The sequence below is a fragment of the Otolemur garnettii genome, unplaced genomic scaffold, assembly GCF_000181295.1.
Source record: "Otolemur garnettii isolate 467f Iridium unplaced genomic scaffold, OtoGar3 scaffold00016, whole genome shotgun sequence".
NCBI lineage: Eukaryota > Metazoa > Chordata > Mammalia > Primates > Galagidae > Otolemur > Otolemur garnettii.
In genome coordinates, this window is record NW_003852411.1 from 16783130 (window position 1) to 16796817 (window position 13688).

At 42.6% G+C, this 13688-nt stretch overlaps 1 protein-coding gene across 1 annotated transcript in view; it reads right to left on the reverse strand.

Annotated features, from left to right (window-relative positions):
- PAPPA2 (pappalysin 2) overlaps window positions 1-13688 on the reverse strand; it is a 144674-nt gene that overhangs the window by 45048 nt on the left and 85938 nt on the right. The window contains exons 14-16 of the mRNA XM_023510812.1: window positions 7126-7294; window positions 5612-5747; window positions 3896-4005 (exon numbers count right to left, since the gene is read on the reverse strand). Of these exons, the coding sequence (XP_023366580.1) occupies window positions 3896-4005; window positions 5612-5747; window positions 7126-7294 (415 nt within the window). The remainder of the gene's footprint in view (window positions 1-3895; window positions 4006-5611; window positions 5748-7125; window positions 7295-13688) is intronic.

Sequence of the window (13688 nt, forward strand, 5' to 3'; positions counted from 1 at the left end):
CCACACGCTCAGTGCAGATGGCCTGGGCTACAAGGGGCCCAGGTGCTGCCAAGTGCCAGGGTGGTGGGCAGATGGCCCCTGCTTCTGGGTACCACGGGCATGAGCTATGGGCACCAGCACTGAGCAGGAGTGTGGCTGCCCTGTCCCCACTGCCAGATCTGGCTGCTCCGTCACCTGGCCTGGTGGGTATTTAATGCACTGCCAGGGAGCCCTTCTGCCTGGCATCCTTTCTTTCTGTTAGGACTTTTCCTACCCCAGAAAGGTCTATATCCCTGTGTGTAATAGGAGAAAGAGTAAGACGCCGTCACAACAAGGGCCCAAGAAGTCCGTTGGGGAGTTTCAGGCCCTTACCTGTTATTTCCCACAGCCAGCATGCCCTTGAGACATTCCAAAAGAATAGTGTATCTTCACCTTTCTCTCTCTCACAGAAAATGCTTTTAGACATTGTTTCCTTAGTTAGAAGTGTTCCAATAGGAAACATTGCATAGCCATTAATTCTTTTCCTCACTCAGTTTGTAAAAGGGACAGAAAACCACAAATGATCTAGACATTTCTGTCTACACACACACACACACCCCCCTACAAACACACACACAAACAAGCAAACTATAGAATATTTTTCTTCCTCATGGAGATAACTAGTGATAATCTTTTCAAAGATGGAGGATATTTCCAGGGGCAAGATGTGTACTAAGTGAGTTGAAATCTCACTTCTACTTAATTAAGAACTGGGTGCTAGAAATGGCCAAGGTGTTTCACATGTGCTATTTATTATTATTTTTATTTTTAGACAGAGTCTCACTATGTCACCCTTGGTAGAGTGCCGTGGCATCACAGCTCACAGCAACCTCCAACTCCTGGACTTAGGCAATTCTCTTGCCTCAGCCTCCCGAGTAGCTGGGCACCCGCCACAACGCCTGGGTACTTTTTGTTGTTGTTGTTGCAGTTTGGCTGGTGTGGGGTTCGAACCCGCCACCCTTGGTATATGGGGCCAGCGTCCTACCCACTGAGCACAGGCACCGCCCAACACATGTGTTATTTTTAATCCTAATAACAACTGTATGGGAAAGATAATATTATCCTCACGTCTGCAGAGGAGTAGACAGAGGTTCCAAGGAGTAGGTGACATTGCATGTGAACTCAAGCGTACCTCATTCTTCTTTTTATGTCTGTTGCTACATTGAGTTGTTTTTCATCCAAACCTCAGACTGCCTAACTCCTCCTACATTCTTTCTTTCATAAAAAGTATGTTATTCTGGAAGTCAGGCATCATTTGTAAGAATAAAAAAGCAGAACCTCCAGAGAAAGGCAAATAAACTCTGCAGGCATATAAAAAGGATACTTGATCATTCTTTAAAAACAAACACACAACATGTCTTCCACAACAAGGAAAAGCAGTATGGTAGGAAATAACTCCCTTAAATTATCTTTTTTAGACATCATAAGGAGGGAAGGGGAAGGGAGTTTGGCGATGAAGCGTTTCTCATGTGGAGAGGAGTCTTATTTTCTATTTAATAGGAAAATCAATCCAAAACATATGCCAGGACCAAAAAGGCAAGATTACAGCAAACATGTTGATGCAGGGGTATCACAATGAACTTGGAGTCAGAAAAGTTGGTGGCATTTCTTTCTCTATTTCTTATCAGCTAGGCATTATCAGAAAGGTCATCCAACATCTACCGCATCTGCCAAATGAAGATAAAAATCTTCCCTTCCTAGCTTATTGGTTTGTGATGCAATTCAAATAAAAGTTTTATATATGTGCGTGTATGTACGTATATATATGTGTGTAATTTAAAAAATAATATAGTGTTATCCAAATGAAAGGTATCATTTTTTGTTACAAAGAATGAAATGTTGGGAGCAGACTAAGAAAAATGATGCAATTTAGTTCATTGCTCTATAGTCTTGCCAGATACAAAGGTATTTGAAATACCATAGACAGCAGGGACTTTTATAAAATAGGCAAGCATGATTTATTAAACAAGTGAGCCGTGCCCCAAGTAGGCCTGCTTACATTTAATGTATTTATCTTGCCAGGATTTTATTTTGTAATAGTAGCGTTTCTCCAAAGCCTCACAGTGCAATTACCTGAGGTGCTTGTTAAAGATGCATATTCCAAGCCCACCCACCTTTCCGAAGGGTGAAACCCATGCTGGTTAAGTGATTCTTAAAGGCACCAAAATCTGGTTCAGTGCCTGTAGAACAGTGGTTACAGCACCAGCCACATACACTGAAGGTTGAGGGTTCGAATCTCACCTGGGCCAGCTGAACGACAATGACAACTGTAACAAAAAAAAAAATAGCCAGGCATTGTGGCAGGCACCTGTAGACCCAGTTACTTGGGAGCTTGAAGCAAGAGAATCACTTAAGCCCAAGAGTTTGAGGTTGCTGTGAGCTGTGATACCACAGCACTCTACCCACTACCCAGGGTGATAAAGTGAGACTCTGTCTCAAAAAAAAAAAAAAAGACACCAAAATTTAAGATTGAGTACAACCCCCAAGATAAGTGAATTTAAGTTATGAGGATTTTACTCAATGTAGAGTTTCATTTATAGCTTTGGTTTATGAGACATTTCTTATTTCTGAGGACAAGGTTAGATTTCCCACTCGTCATGAGCCTCTGAGTGCCACAAATGATAGACATGGTGGGATCATCTGTGGTTGGTCCGAAATCTCATTTTAGAAGACCTGAGGCATATAAAGGCAGTCATCTCATCATGGCTTCCACTGCTTTCAGGACTCTTTTTCTTGTTCTTCTTTAACATAAATTTTCAGTCTCCTGAATATAGGGTAGCCCTTGCAAGTTTCATCTGTAAGGGACACTCTCAGAACTGAGAGCACACAGGCGACAGTTTGTTTTTCCACTCTACGGTAATGAGTGTTAACTATTACCTTAATCACCCGACTTTCTTCTGGCACCAAGCGTATCCATTAGGGGTCCATCAACACATAAAAATATTCTTAATTATGTTTGCAACTTTTGAAATTCTGACTGCTTGATTTTTTTCTCCCCCCAGGGACAAATTACTTTTATAAGATAAGAACGAGGCTCATTTTTCAAGTTACCTCAATTCTTCCCATACGTTTTGGAAGCAGTGAATTGAACTACTTCATTTTGTTTTCATGAAGAAATTCAGCACAAATCTCAAGAGTTCCTCTAAAGCAATCTTGCCCCCGATGAGCAGGGAGGAGCCCAGGAGCCCAGGCAGGGGAGGGGCGAGAGCGGGAAAGCAGTGGCTGGGGAGCTCTGCAGGGAGGTGGAGTCCTCAGCGGAGACCCGGAGACCCGGAGGGAAGGAAAGCCCAGAGCAGAGCTGAGGCTGGAGCAGGGGATCCTGCTGCTGACTGAATGAATAGCAAAGGGCCCAGGGAAAGAATTTCAGGCCTGGGAAGAGGGAACAGAGAGACCCAGAGGAGATGGAGACCCAGGAAAGGCCATCTTCTCTCTACTCCTAGAAGTCAGGCATCTGACTCTACCCCGTTCCTGCAGTCACTCCCCCATCAGCGGCTTTATTTTCACCTTTCCTCATCCTTTCCCTCCCACCCTTCTGTCATCTTCATACATGGATTTCTTTGGCTTATCCTAACTTTTCCTGTCCTACTTCTCGTTAGCAGTACTTTCCCCCTCTCCTGCCCCTTTCTGTTCTGTACGCCTCCAAGCCTTCCTTCCGTTTTCTCTTTCAAACTTTCCCTTAGATGGGGCCATCTCTTTTCCTCCAGCCTTCCTCTTTCCTCATCTTGATATTTGATCCTTCTTTCTAGGAATGATCCTGTGGTTGTTTGCTTTCAAGATGTTTTGAAAGCCTCTGGCATTCTGCCAGGGAATACCCTGTTGGTTGAGACTTGCTCTGCAGCCTCACATCTTCAGCACACAAAAATGTCCCTTTCCTCACCTGGACTCTGACAGGCTCCATCCAGTGCTCCAGAGTGTCGGCAGTGACGTTCTCAGGCAGCATCACTGGGTCACTGGGGGGGATTACACACGACGGGGAACACACGGCACCTGAAGGAACAGAAATTTACAGGAGATACTTGAACTTCCCTGACCTCCACCATTTTCATCCCGGAATCAATAGCTTTGATTTTTCAAGAGCAACTTCTCTCTGCATTAGGGCTCAGCACAATACGATGGTGGCAGGCAAGGATGACATTCATCTCCTGTGTACCCACAGGGATACTTTTACATGGATTGGTAAAGAGCTACTGCCCCATGTTAACTCCCTTTGCTCCAAGTGACCTGACCTCTGCCTGGCCCAGTATAACCCTCTACCAGGACCCCTGAATCTCTGCATGATAAACCAACTGAAAGATGAACTCCTGGTCCAGCCAAATTCTACAACCCCACTCCAGGGTTCCAGCTAGCAACAGTCTATCCTGATTGGCTAATGCCTTTTTAGTAAATTTAAGGCCATTCCTGCTTCTATGATCTTCTGGAACCTTATAATGGCAGCAACTACTATCTAAGAACTTGACTAGCTGGGGGAATAATGGCCTGGAAATTGTGAAATCACTCCAGGAATACTTTGTCTGTTGCTGTACTGAAGATCATGATACTGACTGCTAAGAAACCTATGTCATTAACAGAAGCAACAGAAAATCAGAAGCAGAGACTTTGGCCGTGTGCTGTCTCTCGAAGGAAAGTCTCACTCTGTTCCCTTACATGTGAGGTTCAAGTGTCTCCTAATGTTCTGTTCAAGAAAAACACTGTCAGGGCATTTTTTCATCTACAGACTTGATGACCGCCAAGTCTCTTTTTAGCTCTCACTATGCTTCTATGTTTTTCACTGACTTTTAAAATAATGAAAAAGACTCAAAGACTCTCTCTCAAGGACTCTAGATATGTAGGTACATGATATTTTAATGCAGAAATTAGAGGTTTGGAGGATAAAAACCTGTTTGTGAGACACCACTCAGGTGGCATATCTGAGGTCCCTGACACTCCATGCCTGACCACAAGACATCACAGTGCAAAGAGTACCTTGAAGATGGTAAAGAACCTCACAGAAGCCAGTGAGGTTTTGAATGAACTCAAATGGTGCCCACCGGCATTATGCAAGTTAGAACGCCTTATAAAATTACTCCTTCACAGTGCAGTTACAAAATTTAGAAGTATTCTCATGAGGTTTTGCACCAACTACAACTCTTTCTATGATTCGTAAGACCAACCAGGGCAAAGTTGAGTCAATATTACTACAAATCAGCTCCTGCCATGAAGACCTTTAATTGTAATTACTTGAATCAGAAGTTGTCCACTGGCTCTAGAGCCCAGTCCCCTGCAAAGAGAGATTAAACGGCAATGCATTCAAGTATAATCTCAAATCATCCCTTCCAGGAACAACCACAGACAGAATGGGGAAGCCCAGCACACACATGGTATGTGGCCACACATGCCCACTTTTCCTCTTGGAACTACAAATCCTGTCACAAATCCACTTGCTCTCAAGCCTGCAAATTTGCCTTAAATTTCACTTTTACTAAAGCAGCTAAGAGTCAACTGGCATTTCTTCTATCCACTCTTCAGATAGAACGGTGTATCTGATTCGAGGTCTAGCTAGATCTAATAAAAGGATGACTTGGGAACAGACTTCAACATTCTTTCCCATCCTTACCAATCCCGTATCCCTGCTCACACTTGTACTCCACCAAATTCAGCTCTGAGGGGGGTGGTGGGCATTCCCCTTGCAGGTTCTCACACAACTTGAACTCTTGGGTCCACAGTCCCTCCTTAGTGCAGAGGATGGGAAGCTGAAACACCAAAAGGAAAGAATGTCACCATGACTGTTGTGTTACCTTCATTAAGAGTGGTAAAAGTGGTTTGATTTAATGGTATTGTTCTCCATCTTCTAGAAGCTGGATTAAAAGACACTATAGAAACGAACTCTACTATTACTGGCCCACGGGGGTAAAAAGCCAAGACAATTCTTTATCTTGTCCATATGAAGAAATCATGAACAATTTTGCCACTGATTGTATTTATTAATGATGTATTCTCTTTTGGGTATAAGGATGTGATGAGCTGTCAACCATAGCCCATATATCCTGAGCTATTTTTTGAAATTTTTTTCCCTAGATGGTTTCATTTTGCATTGATTTATCCCTACTATCAGTCAGAAGTGTAGCAAAGGTCAGATTTTTTTCACGATGAGTTTCAGCAAGTGACACCAATTCATAATTTTCCTAAAGGTGTGTGTTTGCCCTTCTGCTTGAATGGACACACCATGGTTGTTTCTGATCTCACCCAAATTCTATTCCCTTTCTCTAGATGTATGCTAGTCTGGGTAACTCTTGGCTTCATGTCCCTGATAATTGCAAAGTATGCTCTATCTAGAACACAGAGACTAGTACAAACCCACAAAACCCAAGAAAGTCATATTTTAGAAATGTAGACAACCCTCCCTTCATCTGTCCAACTCATGGATTCCTCAGCCAATCAGTGCGAACAGATGTGTGTGATTTCTTGGAGGTCTCACTTTCTGGCATATTCTTTGTACATCTGTTCTGCGGTGCTTACCTGGGAGTGCTGGACACTAGATAAAGACCCATGCCAGGGGAGAAAGCAAGATAATTGATCTTCACCTAGGAAGTCTGCTTGATTTCCTGTCTCGTGTATGTGTGTGGCACTTGAAAAGATTCTAAAGTAAAACTGATTTTAGTCACACAAACACGATAAGACTGTGGTTTTCATTTGAGACCTCTCATGCCAAAATTACTAAGGAGGATAATAGTCAAAAAGCATTTCCAGCTTTGCTGAGGAATTCACGTGTCTGCTCAGGACTCTGTGCTACTAAAAAATTATAACGCTAGCATTCCTTGCTAACTTATGTCAGTGGCCATGCACAAGGGAAGATCATATCATATTCACAAATCAGGATCCTAGCATTTTTGGGAATGTAGCCAGGTCTCTTATCCACTGGGTTCTTCTTATCTCAGAGGAAGTTCTGAACTTAGGAGGGAACATTCCAAAAACTCGATACCTTCCAAATCAAAAAATATAACACCCTTGGTTAGAATGTCCATCTTGGTAAGTCTCCACCTGTTAGGATCCATTCAGACCATTTCTACTTGACATTTTTGAATTGACCATCACGATGATCCAAAGTGAAGTTCAAGAAATCTACTGTACCTTTTCACTTTCCTTGTTACAGTTGAGCACGCACTGGCTGTCCAGGTTGAAGCCATTGGTACACTCGTACATGCCTTCAAATACAGGAGAAGGGGACTCACATACCACAGGAATGCAGCTGCCCTGCTCCCAGAATCCACCTTCCAGGCACTGTATCTTCAAGAACTTGCTGATAAAACAGACAACAAAATAGCTCATCAGGCTCCTTCAAAGAGGCCACAAGAGAAGGCCTGACCCTCAGCAATATATGATAAGGATTAGCAAATAGGCAAGGGAAGAGGTTTTTTGTTAGTCAAATGTCCCACTGACCTAGTTTAAATCATGGAACTAAAAATACGTGGGTCATGACAAAAGTTTCGAGACAAACTGAGCTATGGTCCATGATTTCACTTCCAAGAAACACAGTCAACATCATCCCTTCTGATTCACCCGTGAAAGTTGCAACTTGTTCAGCTTCTAAGTGCTGCAAAGAGGGCTTCATTCATTTTCATCTGCGCAGATGTGTCTTGATTTTTGTGTATCTCAAAACTTTCATAATTATCTCTAGTAATCTTCATTTATTAGCCTTCATAGTAGTAGGTGCTACATAGAAATAGCTGAAATATTACTCTCGGGAATGTTTGATAGATTGTTTACAGCCAGGTTTTCCTGGAGATTTTCATCTTGGAGAAAGGTCTTACCTCCTAAGTCCACTGGGAAATCCCGTATAGCAGGCAGTATTAAAAAGGTTATCACACATTCAGGGGAGTAATCAGAAGTGATTTGAGAATCATCAGGGGGTATAGCAATATAACTGATAAAGTTGCTAATATTTATTTGTTCTTCAGAGAGGGGAGAAGGTGCAGCAATATGTAAGTGTTCATTTAAAACAGAGACTCTCAAACGAACTTTCAGAAGGACAATAGCCTTCCTGCCATTACTGTAACTGTTTAGTTTGTTTACAAATGAATTTTCCTTGGAAAGGGTTCATACCTTTCACCAGATTTTCTGAGCAAAGATGACTCAATACTGCTCTGGAAGAACTGTCCCTTTTCTCCCACACAGACACGGGCCCCCGCCAGAAAGCCTGCCTATGGTGTGCACAGGAGTCAATGAAATTGAGGCTCTTGCTACTGCTAATTTCATTCCGTTCCCCTTTGGGCTCGCTGCAATTTAGTGATCCTTTCCATTTTGCTGTTTTTATACATCCACTTTTGATTTCAGAACACTCTTGCTTACAGATAAGCTTGTGATTTTAAGATGCAAGTAACCCCTCGGCCACTGACTCTCTCAATCATGTGGCGGCCTTAAATTGACATTTTCTAGTGTCACCATGCCCCCTTGAACTCTAAATATGCCCACCATCCCAGGCATGCTGGTTTGTTTTTTTCTTAACTGTGTGCCTTCCCTGTCCCAGTACTCTGATCTTACACTAGTGTAATATTTATCTGATTGTCTTATAAATGCGCACACTTCCCACTAGATTGGAAGCTTCCAGGAGGCAGAGGCTATGTGCTATTCCTATTTTCAATTCCTAGGAATTAAAATAATATCTGGCTTATATTAGGCATTACATAGATATTTGCTGAATTGAATCACTGAGCTGAAATTAATAGCATGGTAGGCATGCTGCAAGGCACATTCCATACAGTATCTAATTGAATCATCGCAATATTGCCAATGAAATAGTATGTTTATAGTATTTTAAATAAAGAAACACACTGAGAGAGGCTAAGTAACTCATCCAAGGTCTTATATCACTGAATGCATTTGATTTTCAATAATTTTAATAATAAAATATTTTAAGAGTTTAACAGAGGTTAATAATATCTCTTTAGAAATAACGAGTAGAGTGTTTTCTTATTAAATAGTTATTTAGATTCATACCTCTACTCTAAGGATTACGTTAGGATTTCTTTAACAATGTAGTCTATGTGGACATATACCTACTAGCTATTAAAAATAAATACCATATTTCAGCTATGTTTCAGGTATTGAGCAGGACAACTTACATACATTATTTTGTTAAATCCTCAAACAGCCCTTAAAGGTACATATGATTAGCCGCACTTTAGAGACAACAACTGAGCCTGAGAGAGGTGAAGTTCACTCAGCAACCCAGAGGGAACCCTGTAGGCAGGACGTGGACCTGGGGCTGCCCACCACCGAGGCTCGTGGTCCTTCTGCCACATCAGGCTTTTACTGTTCCTGGTGTGTGGCCCTCTGTCTGGATGCCACATCTGTAAGTGTGGCCCAAAAGAAGAAGTGTCACCTAAAAATTCTGTACTGGGTAATGAATTGCATATAGAGAAATCCACAGATCTGAGTATACAGCACAAAGCATTTTTACATATGAATACAGCTGGGTAGCCATTGCCCAGATCAAGATACAGAACACTTCCAGCCCCTCCGCACTCTCTCTCGTGTTCTTTCCCAGCTGGAATCCCCACCCCCTCAGCATACAGCATCCTGTAACACACACGCTTCCGACTTTCATCAGCATGCCTGAGATTTGCCTGCTCTTTATACGAATGAAATCACACACGATGTACTGCTAGTGTATGGCTCCTTTCCTTCCAGAAAGATGACATTTAAAAATGCCTTCCCAAATCTATTTTCAATGAGGGGTTTGCAGCTCTTTTTTTTTTCTTTTTACTGTAACGAGTCTCCTTTTTGCCCCTCTCCCAGACTGGGTATTTTACTCTTTCTTCACACTGCAGAGTTTATATCCTCCCAGGGATTCTCTCCTTTCTGCCACCTCCCACAGATAAAATCCTTCCCACTACCTCTGCTGAACTGACATCCCCCAGCTGGAGAGAGTAGGCAATACCACTGCCCCTCGGGAGAGGCAAGGCTGTAAAATCCTTGCATGTCAGCATGGTTATAAAGGAAAACCCTTGCTTGGCCAGGATGATAATATTTTGATTTCATGTGGTATTTTTCTCTGAATTGGTTGGAAGACTTCGACCATGGAAATAGTCCTCCCTTTCCTTGCCCAGAGTAAAGAACCATTCAAGAATGCTGATTTTATATTATATATTTCTTTGCCAGTTTAATAACCTCAGGGGTGAGGGGAGGCAGATCAAACTTGGACAAGGAAGAGTGAGTTTGGGTGTTTGGGGTGGTACCCAGATGACGTGACGGGCCCTGTGTGGCAAACGGCTCGCAATACAGGGAGGGAGGCTGCTGTGAGGAAGAGAGAGAGGCAGGGCTCACACGAGTGTCCCTGGACCCCAGGGGAGATGACTTGGGAGTGAGGAGAAGCTGCGGAGCAGGTCTGAGTTCTGACTCCCTGGGAGATCAGTTTCCCTTCCTCAGGGGGTCCTCGGCCCATGGATCCTCCTTCCGCACAGTTTCTTCTACCTTGTAGGGGAGATACGTATGCCGCCCTCTCTCCAGGATCGCTCACGGCTTCTGTACCTCTCTATACCAGATAATGGCCTTTAAGCCCCACTCTCAGTCTTCCAACAGAACACTTAATTGATCCGGTTCCTCATGGCCCGATAGTGGGCAAGGGCTGCCTCGTTCTGTCAGATACACACACATACGTGTCAATACCGCAACTCTTGCAATTAACTTGGCACTTAATCCCCCTAAGGTGGTTCTGATCATTTTGTTTCAAAAGAGACTGTGATTGTGCCAGGAATTCAGAGCATCCTGGGTTCTTCCCAGTTCCAGGAAGTTTGGTTTCCCTGTAAATCCCCCCGAAGGGGACTGAAGACTAAATCTTGCGACCCGTCCTGTTCAAATTTCAGTTTCTTAATGTTAAGAAATGAGGGTTTGTGGTACCTCCTCCACCTCAACTCAGGTGGCGAAATCTTAACTCCCAGTGTGATGGTATTGGGAGGTGGGACCTTGGGGTGGGTGGCTAAGTCATGAGGGTGGGGCCCTCCTGGTAGAATTAGTGTCTTAGAAGAAGAGACCCTGGAGTTTGCCTTCTGTGTGCACTGCTCAGCAAAGACAGCCTTCCGCAAACCAGAGAAGGCACCCGCGTGCACTTCGGTCTTGGGCTTCTCCATTTCCAGACCTGTGAGAAATGTAATGTTTGTGGTTTAAGCCCCCAGTCCATGGTATTCTGTTACTTCAGCTCAGACTGAGACACAGCAATGGCAGAACTTTGATTTCCAGTGGTGCCACAGCTGCTTCTGTATTTCTTCTACTTTAGTGTTGTTGAGGAGTGACAGTCTGAGCTCTTTTAAGATAATTCTTTAAAAAATTCCTATGAAGTCTATGAATCAAGAGACTCCTCAAAGTTACGAAGTGAATAGATTTGCATTTCACATAATGATGGCAAGGATACTAGACAACGAACAGAGACTAGCCCTTACCAGGACAGAGATTCTAAGACTTCTTTGATAGCCAAGTACCTTTTATATAAAATATTCTACTCACTTTCCATCAGCTTTCTGTACAGCCTTCATACCAGTGGAGCAAAGGAAGAGAAACATTTCAATTTATAAGCAGGAAATTGCACGTTAGTAATTGTAAGGTCATTTCTTCAACGTCATACAGCCAGCAAGTCATTGGCAAAAGCAAGAAAATATTTCAAATTTTTCAAATCATAATTTAACACCTCACTCATTTGACTAATGGTTTCCACATGACATGTGTGGACTGGACATATCAGAATAATAGGAGGCATTTACAAAACAGATCTCCAGGCTTATCAAATCAAATCTCCCAAGACTGGCCTAAGACTCTGTATTTTTAAAAACTCTCAAGTAGATTTTATGCATAGCCATGTTGGAGAGCTACTAAAATCTATGCTACTTTCCCTTTCTGATAAAAATAAGCCATAAGAATAGAAACCAGAGAGCAAGATCACCTACCTACCAACCCTACAGCTGTCCTGTTTGGTCTTTACTAAGCATCCAGCCTTCTGGTTCTACGTTTTCTAGTTGGGCAATCTTGCTGTCTGAATTCTTACTTACTCTGTAAAATGATATTATGAGGAGCTGGGGTTGGGGAAGGTTTGAATTTATTTTCCCTCTAACTTCTCCAGAAAGATAACCACAATTTCCAAGTTAGAAGGTGCTTTTTTCAATTTCCAGAATTTGTGGCATCCACCTCCTGCTGAAAATCCAGCTGCACCCTTTCTGCCTCTTACATCATTGCCAGAAATGAAGATCTTGTAATCAAAAGTTGGCCAAAAGTTTGATTGATGTTGCTCAAGACACACACAGGTCTACCCATCCTTCTATCACCACTGTAAGGTTTTCAAAAGTAATATTTATTTTCAATTGGAGAAAATTAAAGTATGATTTGTTGAGTCCAAGAGAACTATCCTATTTTTGCTGACCAAGCGCATCTGGTATCTCTAATGGGATGTGCCTCATGAATATTTAGCAATAACAGAAAAACAATAAAATACTGAGCAGTGAGGTGCTAGACATTATAAAGAAAAACACACATGTATATCATTCTTTTCCTCAAACCCACCTTGGAGGTTACTGTGAGCTAGGCCGATGCCATGGCACTCTAGGTCAGGAGACAGAGTGAATGAGAAATCTATCTAAAATATATATATTATATATAATGATAGGGACTATTATTATCTGAGTTTCTGATTCTCACATCTCCACATATACTCCTCAGTCATCCCCAGCTCAGTAAATAATACCACCATCTATTTGGTTGCCAAACTTGAGCCTTGAGAGACATCATCGATTCCACACTCTTTCTCATTCTTACCTTTTCCAAAGCCTCCATTTGATCCCATCCAATCTATCAGCAAGTCCTGTGTCACTTCCCAAATCTTTCTGGGATTTGTTCCCATACTTCTGCATCTCTATGGCCACAAACACTAGCAAGGGCCCCCATCTCTCACCTCCCAACCAGACACCCCACTTCTCTGCCCATCAAGTCAGCAAACACTAGTCAGAGGGAACTTTCATAAACACAAAAAAATACATTTTTCTGCATAAAGATTTCCATTTCTTCAAGTTGCATAAAAAATAAAATCCAGGTCAGGCATAGTGTCTCACACCTGTAATCTTAGCACTCTGGGAGACCAAGATGGGTGGATTGAGTGATATTAGGAATTTAACCAGCCAGAGCAAGAGAAAGACCCTGTCCCTACAAATATTAGAAAAATTAGCTGGATGTGGTGGTGGGCACCTGTAGTCCCAGCTACTCAAGAGGCTAAATCTGGAAGATTGCTTGGGCCCAGGAGTTGGAGGTTGCTGTGAGCTAGGCTGATGACATGGCACTCTAGGTCAGGAGACAGAGTGAGTGAGAACTCTATCTAAAATATATGTATATAATTAAATCCAAAGTTCTCATTTTAGCCTATGACGCTCTCCATAATCTGGCCCCACTTTCTCCAACCTCATTCAATGACATATTTACCCTTCTTTAACCCACGCCAGACTTAGAATCCCCAAGCACAACCCTAGATCTTTCTAGGACCTGGGTGCCATTTACTCTGCTCATAGCGCTTTCCTTTTGCTCTTCTCCTGACTGGCACCTTCTCTTTCTTCCCATCTAAGCATCATTTGCTACCGCAGAGCATTCTTATTTTGTCCCTCTAACTTTGTATTTTTTTAATTAAAGCCTCTTTGTCTCTATTATAGACTACGTATTCT